Source organism: Scyliorhinus canicula, chromosome 13, assembly GCF_902713615.1.
Source record: "Scyliorhinus canicula chromosome 13, sScyCan1.1, whole genome shotgun sequence".
Lineage (NCBI taxonomy): Eukaryota > Metazoa > Chordata > Chondrichthyes > Carcharhiniformes > Scyliorhinidae > Scyliorhinus > Scyliorhinus canicula.
In genome coordinates, this window is record NC_052158.1 from 52,984,683 (window position 1) to 53,010,452 (window position 25,770).

At 50.3% G+C, this 25,770-nt stretch overlaps 1 protein-coding gene across 3 annotated transcripts in view; it reads right to left on the reverse strand.

The window, feature by feature from the left end:
* Positions 1 to 25,770, reverse strand: part of LOC119976123 (H-2 class I histocompatibility antigen, Q9 alpha chain-like) — a 69,011-nt gene that overhangs the window by 5,256 nt on the left and 37,985 nt on the right. For 2 of the 3 annotated variants that reach the window (XM_038816301.1, XM_038816302.1), the window contains exons 4-5: positions 8,966 to 9,238; positions 5,909 to 6,034 (exon numbers count right to left, since the gene is read on the reverse strand). In XM_038816301.1, the coding sequence (XP_038672229.1) occupies positions 5,909 to 6,034; positions 8,966 to 9,238 (399 nt within the window). The remainder of the gene's footprint in view (positions 1 to 5,908; positions 6,035 to 8,965; positions 9,239 to 25,770) is intronic. The other variant, XM_038816303.1, reaches the window with a different exon arrangement.

Sequence of the window (25,770 nt, forward strand, 5' to 3'; positions counted from 1 at the left end):
AACTCCCCCCGTACCCTCACTGCCACACCCCCGACCACCCCCCCCCAGTACCCTCACTGCCAACCCCCAACCTCCCCACCCCCTGGACCCCCCACCCCCTCCCGACTCCCCCCCCATACCCTCACTGCCACCGCCCCGACTCCCCCCACCCACAACCGGACCCTCACGGCCACCGCGCCAACTCCCACCCTCCCCATACCCTCACTGCCACACTGCCCCGACACCCCCCAACCCTCACTGCCACCCCCCCCCTAGTCCCACCCCCCCCCCCCCCCCCCCCCCGGACCCTCACTGCCACCGCCCCGCCCCCCCCTCAGTATCCTCACTGCCACCTCCCCGACCCCCCCCCCCCCCCCACCGGACCCTCACTGCCACCGCCCCGACTCCCCACCCCTCAGTATCCTCAATGCCACCTCCCCGACTCCCCCCCTCAGTACCCTCACTGCCATTGCCCCAACTCCCCCCCCCCAGTACCCTCACTGCCACCGCCCCGACTGCTCCCCCTCAGTACCCTCACTGCCACCGTCCCGACTCCCCCCCCCCCCCAGTACCCTCACTGCCACCGCCACGAATCTCCGCCCCCCCGGACCCTCACTGCCACAGCCCCGACTCCCCCCCCGTACTCTCACTGCCACCGCCCCGACTCTTCACCTCAGTACCCTCACTGCCACAGCCCCGACTCCCCCCCCGTACTCTCACTGCCACCGCCCCGACTCCCCCCCAGGACACTCACTGCCACCGGCCCAACTCCGCCCCCTCAGTACCCTCACTGCCACCGCCCCGACTCCCCCCCCCTCAGGACCCTCACTGCCACCGCCCCGACTCCCCCCCTCCAGGACCCCACTGCCACCGCCCCGACACCCCCCCCTCAGGACCCTCACTGCCACCACCCCCGACTCCCCCCCCCTCAGGACCCTCACTGCCACCGCCCGACTCCCCCCTCAGTACCCTCACTGCCACCGCCCCGACTCCCCCCCCCCTCAGTACCCTCACTGCCACCGCCCCGACTCCCCCCCCCAGGACCCTCACTGCCACCGCCCCGACACCCCCCCCCCCTCAGGACCCTCACTGCCACCACCCCGACTCCCCCCCTCAGGACCCTCACTGCCACCGCCCCGACTCCCCCCCCCCCCCCCCAGTACCCTCACTGCCACCGCCCCAACTCTCCACCTACCCCCCCGGACCCTCACTGCCATCGCCCCGACTCCCCCACCCCCCAAGACCCTCACTGCCACCGCCCCGACTCCCCCCCTTGCACCCTCACTGCCACCGCCCCGACTCCCCGCCCCTCAGTACCCTCACTGCCACCGCCCCGACTCCCCCCCCAGGACCCTTACTGCCACCGCCCCAACTCCCCCCCCCTCAGTACCCTCACTGCCACCGGCCCGACTCCCCACCCCCAGGACACACTGCCACCGCCTCGACTCCCCGCCCCCCCCTCAGTACCCACAGTGCCACCGCCCCGAGGGCTTGTCCATAGGGGATGGCTTCTTTAATGTGTTTCGAGTGAAAGCTGGAGAAGTGGAGCATCGTGAGGTTGTCTGTGGGTTTGCGCCTGGAGATTGGATCCAGACATTCAGAGCACCCTGTGTGTTCTCATCCCACGTAATGCCCGCATTGGAGATCTCTACTGCCTCCTGAAAATACACAGGGCCAACACACTCTCCGTATACACAGGATCTGCTCAGACGAGGAGGAGCGTAACAGACACCTACAGATGCTGAAAGATGCCCTCATACGAACGGGATATGGCGCTTGACTCATCGATCGACAGTTCCAACGCGCCACAGCAAAAAACCGCACCGACCTCCTCAGAAGACAAACACGGGACACAACCGACAGAGTACCCTTCGTCATCCAGTACTTCCCCGGAGCGGAGAAACTGCAACATCTTCTTCGCAGCCTTCAACACATCATCAATGAAGATGAACATCTTGCCAAGGTCATCCCCACATCCCCACTACCGGCCTTCAAACAACCGCAAAACCTCAAACAAACCATTGTTTGCAGCAAATTACCCAGCCTTCGGAACAGCGACCACGACACCACACAACCCTGCCATGGCAATCTCTGCAAGACATGCCAGATCATCGACTTGGATACCACCATTACACGTGGAAATACCACCCACCAGGTACGCGGCACATACTCGTGCGACTCGACCCAATGTAGTCTACCTCTTACGCTGTAGGAAAGGATGTCCCGAAGCATGGTACATTGACGAGACCATACAGACACTGCGACAACGAATGAACGGGCATCGTGCGACAATCACCAGGCAGGAATGTTCCCTTCCAGTCGGGGAACACTTCAGCAGTCAAGGGCATTCAGCCTCTGATCTCCGGGTAAGCGTTCTCCAAGGTGGTCTTCAGGACACGCGACAACGCAGAATTGCCGAGCAAAAACTTATAGCTAAATTCCGCAGGCATGAGTGCGGCCTCAACAGGGATCTTGGATTCATAATCGCATTACATCCACCCCCCACCATCTGGCCTGGACTTGCAAAATCCTACCAACTGTTCTGGCTTGAGACAATTTACACCTCTTTAACCTGTGATTATCCCTCTCCCTGGATCTGTAATGATTTGATTACCTGCAAATGCTCGCATTCCAAGCATTGTCCGGCATCTCTGACTTTGTCTATATAAATGTTTCTGGAACATACCTCCCCATTCACCTGAGGAAGGAGCTGCGCTCCGAAAGCTCGTGTTTGAAACAAACCTGTTGGACTTTAACCTGGTGTTGTAAGTTTTCTTACTGACCTCTGATCCTGTGAAGGTACTGGTGTTATTCAGCATTCTGAGACATGGGGCAGTCAGTCACTAATTTTTTGACAAGGTTAAGGTGATTAGCAGAGGCTTGTGAATTTGGCCTGATGTTAAATGAAATGCTCCGATACTGGTTAGTGTGTGGAATAAATAATTTAGCAATACAGAAATGTCTGTTAGCAGAGGCTGAGCTGGATTACAAACAAGCTTTGTCCTGAAAAAGTGGTGAGCGGAGCATGAGTTACAGGATACTCCAATGGAGGTAATGCCCACACCAGTGCAACTGAGCTAAGGGGCTACCACTGCATAGCCACCCTCAGGAATGACTCCGATACTAAGGAACCCAGGCCCACTTGCAGAACCCCTCCCAAGCAAGGGGATATTAGGACCAGACAGATGGCAGCCCCTGCAGCTTTTTGCCCAGCAAAATATTGTAGATATTGCCAGAGATTGGAAACAGAGAGGAGAAATAGAAGCCCAAAACCAATGTTTTGGAGATGTTCACATAGGCCGGGGTAGGAGAATGCACAGACTAGAAGGCCCACCTACCTCCCATGAGGAACAACTAAGTTATGTAATGAGGGTTCAGACAAAACCTATTAAATTAACCATAATGCTGAATGGATGCCCCTCATTAATGGAGACTGATACGTGAGCAGCCATATCACTGATAGGGGAAAAAGTATTTTAATACAGCTAATACAGTCTCTGCTCAAATACAGCTCTCTGAGAGAGAGAGAACTCGAATACAGCTCTGAGAGAACTCGAATACAGCTCTCTGAGCTGTGGTGATATGCATACTAAATACACAAGGGGTTAATGTAAGTACATGTAGACTAGCTAGACACTAAAGGGAGCACCAGAGACATGACACACAGACACTCAACGAATAGGTCAGTAAGACAGGAGACGACCAATGGGCATTCACGATACACACAGAGGTGACACTACCACAGGGGGGCATTACACCAACCCATATATATATATATATATATATATATATATAAAGGACACAACACAAATGATCTTCCTCTTTCCAGTGGAGACACTCAGTGAGTACAGGCACAGGGTTGATTCAACATCACACCCACCACGTGGATTGTAGCAGATTGGTTCGACAGTCTGTGCAGCTACAGAAGGATTAACAGTCGAGGCGAATCCGAGTAGGAGAATTGTAAATAGTTTAATAAATGTGTTAACATTATCTCTACGTCTGAACCTGCCTCTGTCAGAATGAACATTAAAGAAGCAGCTTATGCTACGCCAAGAGCATAACAAGACATGGTACCAGTTGAGTGACTGTTTCAATCCATATAGTTACAACTCGGCAAGCAGTGACAACCAGCAACAACAGCCGGGCAAGATGTTTGGGATTCCAGTTCCGCAGCAGCTCAGGTACCAAGGCAATCTCAGTGAAAACTGGTGTTGGTTCAGGCAGAGATTCGAGATCTACCTGGTAGCGTCCGGCCTAGATGGCGTGGCGGATGTAGAGAAAAGAAAGCTTTGACTCACCATCCCGGTCCAGAAGCAGCTGAAATCTTCCAGACCTTCAAATACTCAAAGGGGCAAAACAAGAGCGATTTCCAGGCAATCCTGGACAAAACAATTCTGCGAGGAGAATACAAGAAAAAACTGTAAAAGAAGCACCAAAACTCACCACGAGGTAGGCTTGCAGCAAAAATCTGCCGTTTTGAATTGCAGCCATCTTGATAAAGTGCTGCACATGCGCAGTGGAGAAAAAGGCCCCAAGTAAAGGAACAGTGATCTGAGCATGCCCAATCGCTTCCTACAACCTACGTCACATGCTTTGTGATGTCAGGCCCCAGGCCACGCCCACAACAAGAAGAAATTTTTAACGCCGTAAAACCTGATTCTTTCACCTGGAACGACAGCACAATGCCTGAATTTCGACCAGTAGCTGAAAGTAACCTCCGCAGAACCCTGCAACAAGCAGTTAGCACCACCCAAAGAGATGATACAGTCCTTGAAGACTATGACTCAGACCTTGAGTTCTTCTTTGGACATCGCGAGCCCAGTGCCAGCTCTGACACAACGTGGTGATATGGTCTTAGAAGACTATGACTCAGACAAAGGTTTTTTCATTAGAGATGGTGACCCCAGCACCAAATCCAAACCGCAACGAGATGTGTTCTACAGTGAAGAATCCAACACAGACGCGATGCGTTCTTCAGATTTGAGGATCTTTAGCCCAGCATATGACATCCCGACTCGTGAGTGCAGGATTATGCTGCGGCCTGACACCAAGAGACAGAGAGCGGTACAAGCTCACAGAGAGCGGCCTGCTGCCACAGAGAGTGGTCCACGCACCCATAAGGGTTTCCGACTCCACACAGCGAGTGGTCCATGCAACACAAAGGGTCCCAGCCTCTACACAGGAAGCGATGCAAGACTCCACACCACAGTCCTTGCATGAACAAGAAATGACTCGAGTGACACAAACCTCCACAGCGAGCACATGGACAGCCTCCACAATAGAAGCTGCGCAAGACTCCGAAGCGCAGTCCTTGCATGAACAAAACCATGAGGATCTAGCAACCTCCTCTGAGCAACCAGCAGCAGACGATGCAAGTCTGCCATGCTCAAGTGAACAACAAAGCGACTGTGACAGTCCACCCACATTGTTTCAGCCACCAGAAGAAGACTCTGACAGTCGACCCAGCTCAAGTGAACAACAGCTACTGAGGCTCTACCTCTGAGCGAGAGAACTCGAATACAGCTCTCTGAGCGAGTGTTCTTGGGTTTGGATTACATGGATAGGGTGGGGTGGATTTAAGTAGGGTGCTCTTTCCAAGGCCCAGTGCAGACTTGATGGGCCAAATGGCCTCCTTCTGCACTGTAAATTCTATGAATTTGAATACTTCTCTCTGACTAACGTGCTCTTTTACTTTAACGGGCACCGCTATAACATTTGAAGCTATCCCTATCCGAGAATGAATGACCCTGTCCTCATTTCCTACCCCTCTCCTTCCACACAACCCGTGAGTGAGTGAGTGACTGTCCTCATTTCCTACCTCTCTCCTTCCACACAACCCGAGAGTGAGTGAGTGACTGTCCTCATTTCCTACCCCTCTCCTTCCACACAACCCGTGAGTGAGTGAGTGACTGTCCTCATTTCCTACCTTTCTCCTTCCACATAGCCACACCAATAGCCACAGCAATCAGAGCGCCGACAGCAACAACAATTCCAATAATCAAACCGAGATTTGTTCCCTCTGGAGATCTCGGAGTCCCTCGGAATGTTCCGTCTGTGGGGGAATGAGGAGAAGATAATGAATACCCACAGTCTCTGCTCATTCAGAAACAATTGTTTCTAAGCTCTGTCCCACAGTGAGAAAATGCTGGAAAATCTCAGCAGGTCTGGCAGCATCTGTAGGGAGAAAGAGTTAACATTTCGAGTCCAGATGACTTTGAAGTGGGAAATATTTATAATGAGAATGAAAGATGAGTCATAGCCGCAGAAACGCAGGGAAACAGGGTGCTAATACAGTAGTCCCCCGTTATACCGCGCTCCGCAATATACGGCGGGGGAGCTTATGGACCCCAACTGTCAGCTTCCCTCTCCGGATTAAAGTGAGCCGGCCGCTGAAATTGACACTGCCGGCTGAAATTGACACTGCCGGCTGCTCCTCTCTCACTGAGATTCAGTGAGAGAGGAGCAGCTCACACAGCCTTGCCTTTGAAACTGACATGCAGCGCAGGGTGCAAGCGCGTGCGGCAGATTGGGTGCAGACAGCAAGACCTTGTAAGTTCCTGGTAAGTTTCTGTGGGTTGTTTTAATTAGATCCACGATGGGGGTTTTAAATTTATTTAAAAATCTATGCATGCGCTTTCCATTGTGAGTCTACGGGGATCTGACCTCTCCCCCCGCCCCCCGTAGACTCACAATGGGGACCGCACACTAAGGGCCCTGTCCACAACTGTAGGTGGGAAATCACGGATGAGGAAGAAGGAACACATATTTTTGAAGCACCATTTTGGAAAGTGGCATCATCGGAACAAATGCGATGGAGGCGAAGGAGTTGAGAAAGTCTTGTTAAGGCATCGAATGATGCAAAGGATGAAATGAAACTGGGGACAGGGACAGCTTTGAGAGAGAGTAAGATGGTGCTGCTGGAGAGAGATGTCGAGTGTCTTCATGTTGCGGCGCATGGCACTGAGTGTGGCTTTCAGGGTGCGGTGGTTGGAAGAACATAAGAACTAGGAGCAGGAGTAGGCCATCTGTTATATATCCTGGAGGTTACATACAGGGTGGAAGTTGAAATCCCCGTGGGGACAATCGGAGACGAAGACAGTCACTGAGGAAGGAAATATGGCTGTGGAAGCGGGTCTTGGTAAATACCTTGTCGAAGACTAAGAGAAATGGAAAGCAGTGAAGGTGGATAGTGGGGGAGGGACATTCGGAAATCCTATCGGAGAGAAGAGCAGTTCTTCAGGGTAGGCATTCCTGGAAGAGAGGTGGCAGTGAGTTAAACACTGGATAAAAGTAAATTACTGCGGATGCTTGATTGAATTGGAGTCTGTGATGTGATGGAGAGTCTGACCTGAGCATGGTGTAGGTTAGAATGATTCAGTGACTGGAATCACACTGCTGTGAAACACTCTGCAATGTTTATCTGTACTAAATCTGTCTGCAGATATTGGAATTACTCCTCACCAATGTCCTTTCTAGTCACCTACAGGAAGGATTAATCCCAACACCATCATAGATTTGTGGCAGCGGAGTGATGGGAGGCAGGAGGTTTCTCCGAGAGGAAAGGGAGGCAGGAGGTTTCTCCGAGAGGAAAGAGGGGGAAAGTAATGATCACAGATACTGTTCCAGCCCTGGAAAGGGACAACGTACTGGAGGATTGAAAGATAGAATCGTATTGGAGAGAATGACAGGAACAATAGAGGAGTGATTACATTGCCAGGTGTAAACTGTGGATCACCAAATAGTGGGAAGGAGATAGGGGAGAATTTCCACACAGATTTACAGAGATACAAGAATGAAGGAGTTTAATGGTCCTAATACAGCTTGGGATAATATCAGTGTGAAGAGAAAGGGGAGAAGTTCCTGTAACCTCACTGTTGTTATCATAACTGGGGGACAACTCCCATTCAGAGTTTTTAATGTCATATCTTATTAGAACAAGAACAAAGAAAATTACAGGTAGCACAGTGATTAGCACTGTTGCGTCACAGTGCCAGGATCCCAGGTTTGATTCCTGGCTTGGTCAGGTGTCTACGTGGAGTCTGCATGTTCTCCCGTGTCTGCGTGGGTTTCCTCCGGCTGCTCCAGTTTCCTCCCACAAGTCCCGAAAGACATGCTGTTGGGTAATTTGGACATTCTGAATTCTCCCTCCGTGTACCCGAACAGGCCCAGGAGTGCGGCGACTCTGGGCTTTTCACAGTAACTTCATTGCAGTGTTAATGTAAGCCTACTTGTATTATTATCTCCCACTGGCTGCCTGGTACTGGCTGCCCTGTGGCTGACCCTCCAAGACCCACAGGGCAAACAGGACATCCAGTCTGGATTTGACCACATCCAACAATCTGTCTTGGAGGCATGGCTGCAAGCGGAGTAGGGTCGGCACTGCAGGGGTGGTTTAAGTGCTGCTGTCCCTTTTTAGCAGGTGGCTGGAGAGCGCGGCCCCGGTGAATCAGCCGTCTAGACCATTTGTGGCGTGTAGCCCATGGGGCCTCATGAAGTGGCCAATTAATGCTTTATAGCTGTGACAGCCTCACCGGGCCAAGCATAGGGAAGCCCACGCTACCACACTGAGATACTTTCTGGTTAAAACACACCCATAGTAACGAAGATCAGAAGGTTCTCGACAGACGAGGAAAATAGATAGAAGTGTGACATTTAATACCAAGATGCGAGCTGATTTTTTAATTTTTTTAATTTAGAGTACCCAATTATTTTTTCCAATTAAGGGGCAATTTAGAGTGGCCAATCTACCTATCCTGCACATCTTTGGGTTGTGCGGGTGAAACCCACGCAGACACGGGGAGAACGTGCAAACTTCACAGGGCCGGGATTCAAACCCAGTTCCTCAGCGCCGTAGGCAGCAATGCTAACCACTGTGCCACCGCGCTGCCCTGATGCGAGCTGATTTAACTATAAATTTATATTACATTGACAGACACTTACTCCCTCCCTCCCCCATCCCCACCGCGGTCTCTGTGCTTCTTACCCCAGTCTCTGGTCTCCGCTCCTTTCTCACCCTGTTCAAACTGACAGGAATAGGTTGCTCCATCCTCTGGGTTGATCTGAGACCATCTCCGGAGCTGGTAGCTGTCATTGTGATTGGGCAACACCCCAGTGGAAAACGTGTCCGTGATTGGCTCACCATTTCTCAGAAGAGTGACTTCGATTTGACCCGGGTAAAATCCCGTGACCAGACAGGAGAGTTGGTCTGGATTGGTATCTGTCGCCTTGTCCACATTAATAAACACTTGGGGAGGAACTGAGAGCGAAACAGATCAGAACCGAGTTAGTAAGAGACAGAGAATGGTACAGACCATAAACCAGACCCCTAGCTCCAGGAATGGTCCACCATCCCTTTATTATGGACCCACTGGCCCAGGGGATGGTAGATCCCCTTGAAACTGTAGATTAGGAACAGGAATAGGCCTTTCAGCCCATTGAGTCTCCCCTACTATTCAATACAATCATGGCTCATGATTGGAAACTTTCAATGCCTTTTTCCCCACACTATCCCGATAACGTTTTATGTTATTACTAACCAGGGGCGGAATACTTCGACCCCCCCCCCCCCCCCGGCAGGGTCGGGGAATCGCCCGGGGCCAGCGTAAAATTCCGCCCCCGCCGTGGTCAGAATTCTCCGCCACCCGGGAATCAGCGGGAGCGGGAATCACGCCCCGCCAATCAGCGTGCCCCCCCATGGTGATTCTCCGGCCCGTGATGGGCGAAGTCCGCCGCTGACAGGGCCTCTCCCGCCGGCGTGAATTGGAGCACCTCTGGTGCCAGCGGGGATTGGCATCGCGAGCGGGCCCCCAGTGTCCTGGGGGGGGGGGGGGGGCGATCGGACCCCGAGGGGTGCCCCCACAGTGGCCTGGCCCGCGACCGGGGCCCACCAATGGGCAGGCCAGTGCCGTGGGGGTCACCCTTTTCCTTCCGCGACGCCCTCCACCATGGCGGAGGTGGAAGAGACCCCCCCCCACCACGCATGCGCCGCTGGTGACGACAGCGGCCGCTGACGCACCGGCGCATGCACGGACCGGCGAAGGCCATTCGGCCAGCCCTGACGCCAGGCGGCATAGTGCCAAAGGCCATTGCCGCCGGTTTTCATGCCGGCCGGCAGAGCAGAAACCACTCCGGCGCCGGTTTTGGTGCCGGCCGGCAGAACGGAAACCACTCCGGCGCGGGCCTAACCCTTGAAGGTGCGGAAATTCCGCACCTTTGGGCAGGCCCGACGCCGGGGTGGTTGGCACCACTCCACTACGCCGGGACCCCCCTGCCGGGTAGGGGAGAATCCCGGCCCAGAAGTCTATCAATCTCTGATTAAAACACTGCACTGAGCTTCCACAGGCCTCTGGGGAGAGGTTTCAAAAGATTATAACCCTCTGTGTAAAGAAGTTTTCTCCCCCTTTTTTTTGTTGAAATTTTACGTGCTATTCTCCAGCCTTCGTTACGCTCTCGCTCAAGTGAAACGCGGTCGGTGAATAGTGAGAGAGGCTAAAACGAGGACCACGGCAGGCGGTAAACAGTTTGCGATGCAACCAGCCATCTCCCGTAGGTGAATCTTGTTGTGTGCGTGAGAAAACCAATTATCACCACTTAAGCCCCATTTCCATACAATTAATGGGAGCCACCCAAAAACCAAGGACTTCCTGTCATTCAGTGGCCTCCCCAGCAAGTAGTCACCCTGGCACTGATTAGTGCTCCTTTTGAAAACGTGAAGTTGGCAAAAGGGCTTCTGCAGGGAGCCGAGGGAGGTAAGGGGCTGGTTTAGCTCATTCAGCTAAATCGCTGGCTTTTAAAAGCAGACCAAGCAGGCCAGCAGCACGGTTCGATTCCCATACCAGCCTCCCGGACAGGCGCCGGAATGTGGCGACTAGGGGCTTTTGACAGTAACGTCATTGAAGCCTACTCATGACAATAAGCAATTTTCATTTTTCATTTTCAAGTAGCCATCTTTGCTCACAGGCAAAGAGAACAAGGGTGTGCCACCCCAGTGCTCTGGTGGGGGGACCCTTGGCTGGGCGTGTTGTCTAACCAACTTGTATACAATTGAAGCAAGACCTCACTACACCAGAACTCGCAACCTCCTTGTGATAAAGACTAACATCCCATTAACCTTCTTTTTAAAAATATTTATTAGAGATTTTTCATAAATCTGGGAGGAAACCGGAGGAAATGCCCGCAGATACTGGAGAAGTGCAAACTCCACACTGACAGTGACCCAAGCCAGGAATTTAACCTGGGACCCTGGAGCTGTGAAGCAACTGTGCTAGCGTGACTTCCTACTACTGTACTACCATGACTCCCTACCTTTTACTGTTGAAACAGACCACAGACCACTCGAACATATATAGAACATAGACATAGAACATAGAACACTACAGCGCAGTACGGGCCCTTCGGCCCTCGATGTTGCGCCGACCTGTGAAACCATCTGAAGCCTATCTGACCTACACTATTCCATTTTCATCCATATGTCTATCCAGTGACCACTTAAATGCCCTTAAAGTTGGCGAGTCTACTACTGTTGCAGGCAGGGCGTTCCACACCCCTACTACTCTCTGAGTAAGAAACTGCCTCTGACATCTGTCCTATATCTCTCACCCCTCAATTTTAAAGCTATGTCCCCTCGTGTGGGTCATCACCATCCGAGGAAAAAGACTCTCACTGTCCCCCTATCTAACCCTCTGACTATCTTATATGTCTCTATTAAGTCACCTCTCAGCCTTCTCCTCTCTAACGAAACAACCTCAATTCCCTGAGCCTTTCCTCGTAAGACCTTCCCTCCATGCAGGCAACATCCTAGTAAATCTCCTCTGAACCCCTTTCCAAAGCTTCCACATCCTTCCTATAATGTGGTGACCAGAACTGCACGCAGTACTCCAGGTGTGGCCGCACCAGAGTTATGTACAGCTGCAGCATGACCTTGTGGTTCCGAAACTCAATCCCCCTGCTTATAAAGGCTAGTACACCATATGCCTTCTTAACAGCCCTATTAACCTGGGTGGCAACTTTCAGGGATTTATGTACCTGGATGCCGAGATCTCTCTGTTCATCTACACTACCAAGAATCTTGCCATTAGCCCAGTACTCTGCATTCCTGTTACTCCTTCCAAAGTGAACCACCTCACACTTTTCCGCATTAAACTCCATCTGCCACCTCTCAGCCCAGCTCTGCAGCTTATCTATGTCCCTCTGTATCCTATAACATCCTTCAGCACTATCCACAACTCCACCGACCTTCGTGTCATCTGCAAATTTACTAACCCATCCTTCTACACCCTCTTCCAGGTCATTTATAAAAATGACAAACAGCAGTGGCCCCAAAACAGATCCTTGCGGTACACCACTAGTAACTGAACTCCAGGATGAACATTTGCCATCAACCACCACCCTCTGTCTTCTTTCAGCTAGCCAATTACTGATCCAAACCGCTAAATCACCTTCAATTCCATACTTCCTTATTTTCTGCAATAGCCTACCGTGGGGAACCTTATCAAACGCCTTACTGAAATCCATATACACCACATCAACAGCTTTACCCTGATCCACCTGTTTGGTCACCTTCTCAAAAAACTCAATAAGGTTTGTGAGACATGACCTACCCTTCACAAAACCGTGTTGAGTATCGCTAATCAACTTGTTCTTTCAAGATGATTATAAACCCTATCTCTTATAACCTTTCCAACATTTTACCCACAACCGAAGTAAGGCTCACAGGTCTATAATTACCAGGGTTGTCTCTACTCCCCTTCTTGAACAAGGGGACAACATTTGCTATCCTCCAGTCTTCCGGCACTATTCCTGTCAACAAAGACGACATAAAGATCAAGGACAAAGGCTCAGCAATCTCCTCCCTGGCTTCCCAGAGAATCCTAGGATAAATCCCATCTGGCCCAGGGGACTTGTCTATTTTGACATTTTCTAAAATTGCTAACACCTCCTCCTTTTGAACCTCAATTCTATCTAGCCTGGTCGACTGAACCTGAGTGTTCTCCTCGACAACATTGTCTTTCTCCAGTGTAAACACTGACGAAAAATATCCATTTAATGCTTCCCCTATCTCCTCTGATTCCACACACAACTTTCCACTACTATCCTTGATTGGCCCTAATCTTACTCGAGTCATTCTTTTGTTCCTGATATACCTATAGAAAGCCTTAGGGTTTTCCTTGATCCTATCCGCCAACGACTTTTCGTGTCCTCTCCTCGCTCTTCTTAACTCTCCCTTTAGGTCCTTCCTGGCTAACTTGTAACTCTCAAGTGCCCTAACTGAGCCTTCATGTCTCATCCTAACATAAGCCTTCTTCTTCCTCTTGACAAGTGCTTCAACTTCCTTAGTAAACACGGCTCCCTTGCTCGACAACTTCCTCCCTGCCTGACAGGTACATACTTATCAAGGACACGCAGTAGCTGTTCCTTGAAAAAGCTCCACATTTCGATTGTACCCATCCCCTGCAGTTTCCTTCCCCATCCTATACCTCCTAAATCTTGCCGAATAGCATCATAATTGCCTTTCCCCCAGCTATAATTCTTGCCTTTCGGTATATACCTATCCCTGCCCATTGCTAAAGTAAACATAACCGAGTTGTGATCACTATCCCCAAAGTGCTCACCTACATCTAAATCTAACACCTGGCCGGGTTCATTACCCAGTACCAAATCCAATGTGGCCTCGCCCCTTGTTGGCCTGTCTACATACTGTGTCAGAAAACCCTCCTGCACACACTGCACAAAAACTGACCCATCTATAGTACTCGAACTATAGTATTTCCAGTCAATATTTGGAAAGTTAAAGTCCCCCATAACAACTACCCTGTTACTCTCGCTCCTGTCAAGAATCATCTTTGCAATCCTTTCCTCTACATCTCTGGGACTATTCGGAGGTCTATAGACAACTCCCAACAGGGTGACCTCTCCTCTACTGTTCCTAACCTCGGCCCATACTGCCTCAGTAGACGAGTCCTCAAGCGTCCTTTCTACCGCCGTAATACTTTCTTTGATTAACAATGCCACACCCCCCCCTCTTTTACCATCTTCTCTGTTCTTACAGAAACATCTAAATCATACAAAAGGATCTAAATGATAGGACTCTGAGATTATAGATGATCTTGATGAAGCTTAAGAGATACGACTTCAACCTCCTCTTACTCCAGGCAAGGACATGATAATTGCAGACATTTTGTCACATACAATCAATTCAGAAGGAAAACCTCATGAATTTATAGAGCTTGTAGTAGCTGAATTTATACAGCTGTGTGCTGAAACACTTCCTGCTTCAGATGTGAAGCTGAATCATCCGTGAAGAAACCAAGAAGGATTCAGTGCTTCAAGAGTCATACACCAGAAGGTCATTGTTCCAAGTTCAGGAATATTCAAGCAGGCTTAACAGTTGTGGGTGGACTGTTACTTCGACTTGATCGGATAGTTATATCAGTATCTTTCCGACCCATGATTCTCAACCAAATAGATGAAGGTCACCTTGGCATTGAAAAATGCAAGAGAAGAGCAAGACAAGCTGTGTATTGGCTGGGTATCAATCGAGACATCGCTGATATGATACTTGGATGCGAAACATGTCAGAAATTTCAACCTGCGCGCAATGCAAGAAAAAAACTACAACATGCATTGAAGACATCTATCGGGGCAAAAGTTGGGATTGTGGCGAATACCAAGTTCACTCACATCGCAAAACCCTGAATCAAATGAAAGTGGAGAAAGGAGTTCAAATCATCCAACACCTTCTGAACAAAGCTTTGGATTCTTGCTCGGATATGAATCTAGCATTACTCTCATAGAGCAACTCTGCTTTCCACGTGTCTATCATCTGCACATATGTTGTTGAACAAGGATTTGAGAACTACTCGACCATCTATGTCTCTACCCAATCCAAATCATCTGCCCGTGATACAAAAGATGAAACATCAGCGAGAATAACAGAATGTATTATGATCAACATGCGAATACACTGGACTCACTGCTTCCAGATGATACCGTCAGGATTCAAAGTTCCTGATGGAGTGTTGGTCAGCTCCCTATCAGACAAATAGCACCACTTACTACAGTATATCATTCAGACAGCTGAAGGAACAATAGTTTGACGCAATCTCTGAGCACTACAAACACTCAAACAACACAATAACATCTTTCCAAATCTACAATTCCATGAAAGTATTTTTCAATGATACTATGACGATCCGAGTTCGTGAAGATTCACAGGACTGTAAACTTCTGTGTCTCCTCTTAGTTTAAGGTCAACCAAGAAAAGAAGGAATCCAGACAGACTCAATTTATCAATCGTTCCTGTTGAACTTTTTTCTTGATTTTTCACATTTCAACTTATACACATGTATTGCAATAATATTATACATTTTTTCCCCTTTATTGCACATAGAAAATGTTAAAGGGGGATGAAATGATATGTATATAGGTACGCCAGTGAAGGGTAATTATTACATCTCAGTGTAATTCAAACAGTAGAGGCACCACCAGTTTCCCAGTATGAATATCAGACCTCAGGGAATGCGGAGTGGTTAGCAAAGGAGAAGTATTGATCACAGTACAAGGAGTGCTTTAGATTCGAGGGAGAGTTAACATGGGGTCATCAGATTATAGATTACTGTTTAACAGATTTAACCTTACTTTATTTGTAGTTATAGCTCAGTAGTGTGCGAACTTTATTCAATTAATCATTATTCAATCAATTAGTTTTGCTTCAATCTAAAGATTGGTGGTTTCTTTATCATCAACTCATCAGACCATTCTGGATCACAAGGCAAACAATAATGACATATTACCATCTCGCTCTCTCGTTCTCGCCATATAGCTGTTCCAGGGCACCACCCTGCCAAAAGGGCATGCAGGTGGGAGCCTCCTATCCACTTGGATAACCCTATTAGCGCCATTCCGTCTGGTCCCCAGTATCTAATGGTGCTTGTCCAAGGTCCCCGAGGCAGAGGAATTGAGCCCCAAAGCCTCAGGTACCTTGGCAATCTGCATTTAAAGTGAGGCTTACTGCCTCGCTCTAATATGTAGATTTGCCAAAAACTGATCCCGCCCATTGTGGCCACAGATCGTAAATCATTATTTGGTGTGGAAACTTGTGAAGCACGTCAGTTAGTCAACACCCCCACCCCCCTCACCCCCACAATGCCCTCGCCCTCATGCCAACATCCCCACCCCCCACCCTGGCCTGCAGTCTAATCATGCGTCTTGTCTTGTGTCCTGCAGGAGATGGGTCGGATCCATCAGGTGTCCCCCCCTCCCAGCCAGTTACAGCCGAAGCCCCCCCCCATCAGCCATGAGAGCAGCTCGGACCCAGCCCACGCCCGAGACTCAGGACACCCCGGAGCTCGGGTCAGATGATGACAGTGACTTTCCGTCACAGCTGTCTCTAACACTCTCCACTATCCCAGAGACGCTCACCTCAGTTGGGCACTTTAGTGAAGAGTTTCCTGGGATACTATCTGGTGCACACCACACAGCTGATCTGGTAGAGCAGGGAGAACGTGCAGACTCCGCACAGACAGTGACTCAGCGGGGAATCAAACCTGGGACCCTGACACTGTGAAGCCACAGTGCTAGCCACTTGTGCTACTGTGCTGCTCACAAAGTTGGGAGTCCAACTGCGTGCAGGAGCAGGAGGTGGTGCCGGCCATGAGTGCCATCCAGGCCAACACCGCATGGGTGGCATCTGCGATGGAGGCATTGTCTACAGATCAGAATGTCCAAGGCCAGGGACATTCTTTGCAGGTGCTGGTCGAGGCCCAGGGCAGGGTTGTCGCCTCACATGGGATCATGTCCCAGAGCCACCAGGAAATCGCAGGTAACAGAGGTGGCATTGCCCAGGTGCTGGCCAAAGTGACGCAGACACGGGCAGAGATGGCGCAGTCACTGGCTGATGTGACACAAACCCAGAAGGTGGCGGCACAGTGAATGGGTGATGTGGCGCAGTTCCAAACGGAGATGGTCCACTCACTGTGCTCCAGCGCCATGAGTGTGCGGACCCGAGTCGAGACAAGAGCGGGCCTCCAGGACTGCCAGTGCCAGGTGGTAGTGGAGCCTCAGGGGATAGCGCCACTCGTGCCCCCTCCCATGGAGAAGCCCGGAGGCCATTGGGCACCCCAAGGGAGGAGGATGTGAAGGGACCCATGCCGGTGACTCCTGCCAGGGAGGGGCCAGAATACCGCACCACTCAGACTCCTCTCCCTCCAGTCCCTGGGGCATCTGGTGGGCAGCGGGCATAATGGGGTGGCACCATATTACCCGGGACATCCGACCCATCCAGGCCCGATTGCCCCAGAAGCAACCCGCCAATGGGGGCCCAAGTCGCAGGGCAGGAATCACAGCAGGCTGCCTCCACTCCTGCTGTGTCGTCTGGGGGTCCACATAGATGTAGCGTTAAGGCTCGCAAGGCCAGGAAGTTAGACACCAGTTTAAGTTTGCACGGGTGCATGGCACGGATTAGTTATAGGGGCTAGCGTCTAAATCTGTAAATATTCGTTCACATTAAACACCTTTTGCCATTGTTACAACCTGTCTCGGTGCTCTGTCTGATGGGTGTGGGGGGGGGGGGTGGACCCTGTGGATGCCCCAGGCACCCCACCCCCCCCACCCATCCCTGCCGACTCTTCCCACTACCATCACCGCAGGGATTCAATGGGGCAATGCGATGGAATGGCCAGCTCGCAGGCAGGGATCACCGAGGTGGACAGTTGTCAACCGACGTAGAGCACAGGGCTCCATGTCCTGCCCATCCTCCTCCTCCTCCCCCGCATCCTCTTTGCCGGACGAGGCCTGCCATTGCTCCTCCTTGACCAGCATGTCACCCCTCTGCTGTGCGTTGCTGTGGAGGAAGCAGCAGGCCTCCATGGTGCGGGCGGCCCTCTCAGCATCTGGAGGGCCCCTCGAGAGCAGGCCAGGCCCCTCAACCGCATCTTCAGGATGCCGATGCAACACTTGACCACGCTCCTGGTCGTGGCATGAGCTTTGTTGTACAGTTTGTGTACAACGTCCTGCTATATAGCAGCGCTCTTAGGATTACATACATCCCGTCTATGGCCCCCTGGACCCGGGGCGTCCCATCAAATGCCCAGGCATCCTGAAATGGATGTATTGAGCTGTCTGGGCATCCGTGACAGTGTGGATGCACCTGAGCACCAAGGTCTGAGAGATCCTGGACAGGCCCCCACTCGGTGCATGGAAGGACCCCATTGCGTAAATGTTCAGGGCTACTGTCACCTTGATGGCAACTGGGAGCGGGTGTCCTCCCCCATACCCTCCATGGTGCCAGGTGTGCCATCATATAGCAGATATGTCGCACTGTCTCTCTGCTCAGCTGGAATCCGACAGCATGCCCGGTCCGACAGGTCATTGAACAAGATAGAACATACAGTGAAGGAGGAGGCCATTCGGCCCATCAAGTCTGCACCGACCCACTTATACCCTCACTTCCACCCTTATCCGCTCAACCGAACAACCCCCCCCCCCAACCTTTTTTTTGAACACTAAGGGCAATTGTGCATGACCAATCCACCGAACCTGCACATCTCCACTGCAGCCCATTCCACTATTGCAGCTTCCTCCTCCTCCTCCTCGAGCGGTTCCAGCTCGTACAGCCACAGGCTGCGCTGACTAGCAGGAAGGCCACCATTATCATAGATTATCATAGAATTTACAGTGCAGAAGGAGGTCATTCGGCCCATCAAGTCTGCACCGGCTCTTAGAAAGAGCACCCTACCCAAGGTCAACACCTCCACCCCATCCCCATAACCCAGTAACCCACCCAACACGAAGGGCAAATTTTGGACACCAAGGGCAATTTATCATGGCCAATCCACCTAACCTGCACATCTTTGGACTGTGGGAGGAAACCGGAGCACCCGGAGGAAACCCACGCACACACGGGGAGGATGAGCAGACTCCACACAGACAGTGACCCAAGCCGGAATCGAACCTGGGACCCTGGAGCTGTGAAGCGATCGTGCTATCCACAATGCTACCGTGCTGGTTGAATTCCAATATCCATTGTCTGCAGGCAATGAAAGGCTGACACGTTAGCATGGAGTGTACCCCCGTGCCCAACCAGGTCTACCGGGCAACATGGTAGCCCAAGTTGCCACTGCGGGATCCGCCCCGCAAGTTCATCCTCCCCCTATCTCTTCACTCCTGGCCCCGTCGGTGGCTGGCATCGTGGGGGCCTCTGGTCCTGGAGCCCATCCCTGATGCCAGGGGTACGTTAGCCAGCACTGCCCCCGTCAACGTTAGGGATTGTGGCAACGGGGGGTTGGGGCAACTGTGGGCAGTGCCCTGGATGGGCCGCCAATGGGTGGTGGCGAGGTGCCGGGGGGCGTGGGGAAAGAGCGTGGCAGGGGCACCCATACGGCTGGTGTCACTCTGCAGAACCAGCAGTCAAGATGGATGAGCAGTGGGGTGCGCAGCAAGATGGTCGCCGTAAATGATGGTCCGTGCCTGGACACCGCCCCAGTACAGTTGGGGGGTCATTCGGCTTCTTTCCCCCTGTCCCTGTTCCATCCCCCAGTCCTGGCAAGGCACCCCCACCCGAGCGAGCCCGGCCAATGTCCGGCCCAGAAGTCCAAAGTCGCTCCTCTCCAGCACAGCAGCCAGCACATCAGTGTCATGATTTTTAAAAGTGCCACGTATACTGAGCAAATGGGAACTCGACCCATTGGAGATGGAGAATCACAGAGCCCCTGGAGAATGCCGGGTCGAGCCCGCGAATGTTTGCAGTGTTTCTGTACTTGTGGAGTGAAACGCATTGATGCCGCTGTCGAGATGACAAAGAATTGCGATTTGATGTCAAATCGGCACTTGACGCGATTTTGTCGTCAGAACTTCAGTAAAGGATAATGCGCAACTCGTAATACATGCTCCGGAGAGAGTACCAGCACCATGAAGGGATCAATTGAAAGCTGAATGTGATAGAATGACAAATCTGGGGGTCATTCAGAAAAACAACGTCGGGGGGCCGGGGGGAGAAGCGGGCGATTGGAAAATAAAACCGCGCCGGGGGGCGGGCAAGTGGAAAGAACACAGCGCCGGGGGGGGGGGGGGGGGGGGGCAGGCGGGCGATTGGAAAAGAAAAACAGTGGCGGGTGAGTGGAAAGAAAACAGCGCCGGGGGGGGGGGCAGGCGGGCCATGCAGTGGTTGCTGGTTTAGTGTTTGATTTTTATCTCTCTTTTTACCTGCAGTTAAGTTGGGCGGGAAGCTCTTTCTTTCTTTTTCTTGTTTTATCCGCAAGTTATCTAGAGGGGATGGCAGGGAAGGCAGTGCAATGTTCCTCCTGCAGAATGTTTGAGGTGAGGGACGCCGTCAGTGCTGATTCCACCTGTGGGAAGTGCATCCATCTCCAGCTCCTCAAAAACCGTGTTAGGGAACTGGAGCTGGATGAACTTCGGATGATTCGGGAGGCAGAGGAGGTCATAGATAGTAGCTTCAGGGATGTAGTTACTCCGAAGAATTAAGATAGATGGGTGACGGTGGGAGGGGCAGGGAGGAAGCAGTCAGTGCAGGGATCCCCTGTGGTCGCTCCCCTCAGTAACAAGTATACCGCTTTGGATACTGTTGGGGGGGGGGGGGGGGGGGGGACTTACCAGGGGTCAGCCATGGTGAACGGATCTCCAGCACAGCCCTGTGGCTCAGAAGTGAAGGAGGAGAAGTGAAGCAGGAGAGCATTAGTTATTGGGGACTCAATAGTTAGAAGGACAGATAGACGGTTTCTGTGGCAAGAAAGAGGACTCACGGATGGTATGTTGCCACCTGGGTGCCAGGGTCCATGACGTCACGGACCGTGTTTTCAGAATCCTTAAAGGGGAGGGGGAACAGTCACAAGTCGTGGTACACATCGGTAGCAACGACATAGGTAAGAGTAGGGACGGGGATTTAAAACAGGAATTTAGGGAGCTAGGGTGGAAGCTGAGAGCCAGGACAAACCATGTTGTCATCTCCGTTTTTTTGACGGTGCCACGTGCCAGCGATGTGAGGAACAGCGAGAGAGTGCAGATAAACACGTGGCTGCAGGGATGGTGTAGGAGGGAGGGTTTCAGTTACGTGGATAATTGGAGCACATTCTGAGGAAGGTGGGACATGTACAGACAGAACGGTTTGCACCTGAACCAGAGGGGCACCAATATCATTGGAGGAAAATTTGCTATGGCTCTTTGGGGGGTTTAAACTAATTTGTCAGAGGGATGGGAAAACGAGCTGTAGTCCAGAAGCCAGTTTTGAGAGTAGTGAGGTACTGAGGAGGGTTTCAAGGTCGCAGGAATGTACTGGCAGGCAGGAAGGTGGGTTGAAGTATGTCTACTTCAATGCAAGGAGCATCCGGAATAAGGTAGGTGAACTTGGAGCGTGGATTGGTACTTGGGACTATGATGTTGTGGTTATTACGGAGACATGGTTAGAACAGGGACAGGAATGGTTGTTGGAAGTTCCAGGGTATAGATGTTTCAGTAAGAGTAGGGAAGGTGGTAAAAGAGGTGGAAGAGTAGCATTGTTAATCAAGGATAGTTTAACAGCTGAAGAAAGGCAGTTCGAGGGGGATCTGCCTACAGAGGTAATATGGGCCGAAGTTAGAAATAGGAAAGAAGCAGTCACGTTGTTAGGAGTTTTCTATAGGCCCCCAAATAGTAATAGAGATGTGGAGGAAGAAATTGCAAAGCAGATTATGAATAGGTGTGGAGGTCTCAGGGTAGTTGTCATGGGCGACTTTAACTTTCCAAATATTGACTGGAACCTCTATAGGTCGAACAGTTTGACCTACAGTGTGTACAGGAGGGTTTTGTGACAATATGTGAATAGGTCGACAAGAGGTGGGGCCACATTGGATTTGGTACTGGGTAATGAACCGGGCCAAGTGTTAGATTTGTTTGTGGGAGAGCACTTTGGAGATAGTGACCACAATTCGATGTCTTTCACTATTGCAATGGAGAGGGATAGGGCCATGCAGCAGGGCAAGGTTTATAATTGGTGGAGGGGTAATTATGATGCGATTAGGCAAGAATTAGGGAGCATAAGATGGGAACAGAAACTGTCTGGGAAAGGTACAAATGAAAAGTGGAGCTTGTTCAAAGAACAAATACTGCATGTCCTTGATATGTATGTCCCTGTCAGGCAGGGAGGAAATGGTCATGTGAGGGAATCATGGTTCACAAAAGTGGTTGAATGTCTTGTCAAGAGGAAAAAGGAAGCGTATGTTCGGATGAGAAAACAAGGTTCAGTTGGGTCGCTTGAAGGTTACAAGGCAGCAAGGAATGAGCTAAAAAAAAGGGCTTAGGAGAGCTCGGGGGGCATGAGAAGTCCTTGGTGGGTCGGATCAAGGAAAACCCCTAGGCTTTTCACTCTTATGTGAGAAATAAAAGAATGACCGGTGTGAGGGTAGGGCCGGTCAACGGCAGTAGTGGGAACTTGTGCATGGAGTCAGGAGAGATAGGAGAGGCATTGAATGAATACTTTTCTTCAGTGTTCACCGAGGAGAGGGGCTGTGTTTTTGAGGATGTGTGTGATACAGGCGGTAGGCTGGAGGAGGTAGATGTTCTGAGGGAAGATGTATTAGCAATTTTGAAAAACCTGAAGGTCGACAAGTCGCCTGGGCCAGATGGGATATATCCTAGGATTCTTTGAGAGGCAAGAGATGAGATTGCAGAGCCTTTGGCTTTGATCTTTGGGTCCTTACTGTCCACGGGGATAGTGCCAGAGGACTGGAGAGTGGCGAATGCTGTTCCTCTGTTCAAGAAAGGGAATAGGAATGACCCGAGTAATTATAGGCCAGTTAGTCTTACTTCGGTGGTCGGTAAGTTAATGGAAAGGGTCCTGAGGGATAGGATTAATGACCATTTGGAAAGATGCAGCTTAATCCGGGATAATGAACACGGATTCGTGAAGGGTAAGCCTTGCCTCACAAATTTGATTGAATTCTTTGAGGAGGTAACTAAGAGTACAGATGAAGGTAGAGCAGTTCATGTCGTATACATGGATTTTGGTAAGGCGTTTGATAAGGTTCCCCATGGTCGGCTCATGAAGGAAGTAAGGAGGTGTGGGATCAAGGGAAATTTAGCCAATTGGATAAGTAACTGGCTATCACATAGAAGACAGAGGATGGTGGTGGATGGAAAATTTTCAGACTGGAGACCAGTTACCAGCGGTGTACCAGGGATCAGTGTTGGGTCCTCTGCTATTTGTGATTTTTATAAATAACTTGGGAGAGGGGGCTGAAGTGTGGGTCAGTAAATTTGCTGATGACACCAAGATTGGTGGAGTAGTGGATGAGGTGGAGGGCTGCTATAGGCTGCAAAGAGATATTGATAGGATGCAGAGCTGGGCCAAAAAATGGCAGATGGAGTTTAACCCTGATAAGTGCGAGGGGATTCATTTTGGTAGGAGAAATTTGAATGCGAATTATAGGGTCAACGGCAGGGTTCTGAGGAATGTGGAGGAACAGAGAGATCGTGGGGTTCATGTCCACAGATCTCTGAAGGTTGCCACTCAAGTGGATAGAGCGAGAAGAAGGCCTATAGTGTGTTCGCGTTTATTAACAGGGAGCTTGAGTTTAAGAGCCGTGGGGTTATACTGCAACTGTACATGACCCTGATGAGACAACGTTTGGAGTATTGTGTGCAGTTCTGGTCACCTCATTATTGGAATGATGTGGAAGCATTGGAAAGGGTGCATAGGAGATTTACCAGGATGCTGCCTGGATTGGAGGGTAGGTCTGGAGGAAATGTTGAGGGGGCTAGGGCTTTTCTCATTGGAGCGATGGAGGATGAGAGACGACTTCATAAAGGTTTATAAGATGATGAGGGGGATAGAAAGAGTGGACGTTCAGAGACTATTTCTTCGGGTGGATGTAGCTGTTACAAGGGGGCATAACTAGAAGATTCAGGATGGGAGATATAGGAGGGATATATGAGGTAGGTTCTTTACTCAGAGAGTGGTTAGGGTGTGAAATGGGCTGCCTGCTGTGATAGTGGTGTCGGACACTTTAGGAACTTTCAAGCGGTTATTGGATAGGCACATGGAGCACACCAGAATGACGGAGTGGGATAGCTTGTTCTTGGTTTCGGACAAAGCTCGGCACAACATCGAGGGCCGAAGGGCCTTTCTGTGCTGTACTGTTATATGTTCTATGAAATGCAATAACGATTTAAGAATATGCATGGATCCTAAAGACCTCAATGCCAACATCAAGCGAGAACGCTATCCAAGAACCAAAACATGAAGAAATAATGAGCGAAATATCAGGTGCGGCGTGTTCCAGTAAAATGGATGAATTGCAGGGTATTTGGCAACTCAAATTGGATGAAGAGAGTATAAAATATTCCATGTTTAACACTCCAATTGGGCACTTCTGTTTTCTTTGAATGCCTTTTGGGATAATATCCACATCTGTAATCTTTCACAGGGCAATGGAGCATAAGGAGTATATGTGTATATGTTGACTATATAAAAGTATGGGGTCTACAAAGGAAGAACACAACAACCGACTCATCAAAGTACTAAGTGTTAATTATGGGCTAAGGTTAAAAGTCAAGTGTCAATTTGGCATTAAAGAAATCATGTTTCTGGCGGACAAGTTGTCTGCTCATGGCATACAACCCGATCAAGTGAAGATACAGGAAATAATGAATATGCCACAACCATCAGACAAGAAAGGAGTTCTGCGGATAATCGGAATGATCAACTTTATAGACAAATTTATTCTGAGCTAAGACATTGGGCTGAATTCTCCGCTCTCGGGATTCTCCATAGCGCCGGCTGGCAAGACAAACAATCCTGGGGGCGCGTCGCACCAGCCATCTGGTGCGGCGGGACAGAGAATCCTGTGCAACATGTCTCATACAAGTTATCAAGAAGATGAATACTTTTGAATGGGCAGGTAAGCATGAGCAAGCACAGCTTAATCTGAAGTCAGCTTTGACAGCAGCTCTAGTGCCAGCATTTTTTGACCTGACCAAGAAAATGAAAATCTCAACTGATGCGTTGAAGAATGGGTTAGGTGTTTTGTTACAGCAGGAAGATGGAAAGGATTGGAAGCCAGTTGCTTATGCGTCTAGGTCCGTGACTGACTCTGAGTGTTGATACGCTCAAATTGAGAAGGAATGTCTTGGAAAGGTTTCATAGCTATGTGTATGGTCTACCAACTTTTCTGATAGAAACGGATCACAGACCATTGGTAGCCTGTCAAAAAAACCTAAGTGAGATGTCACCACACATCAGAGAATGATGATGAAACTCCAGCAGTATGATTTTGATCTACTTTACATTCCAGGCAAGCACATTGTAGTTGCAAATGTGCTTTCAAGAGCTACAGCCATGCTGGAAGACAATCATATTGAAGCTGTTGTGTAGTACATGTCAATCCAATAACGGAGACACTGCCAGTGTCTGATGAAAAATTAAAACTAATAGTGGCAGAAACCAAAAAGGATGAGTTTCTGCAGGTGGTAATCAAGAACAAAGTACCACAGCATCAGAGCAGAATGAAGTGTAGCCAATGGATTCATCCTGAGGCAGCACAGAATATTATCCCAGTCTTTGCGAGCTGAAATTTGAGAAAAAAAATTCACGAGGGCTACCTCAGAATTGGAAAGAGTAAAAGGAGAGTACGAGACACGGTATACTGGCCAGAAATCAACAAGGACATTCAAAAGATGGTAGAGGAATGCGCGACATGTCAAAAATTCCAATGTAGACAAATGAAAGAACCAATGCAGATGGGCGACATAGTGACACATCCATGGCAGCAAGTAGGGATAGACTTGTTTAAGCTCAAATGA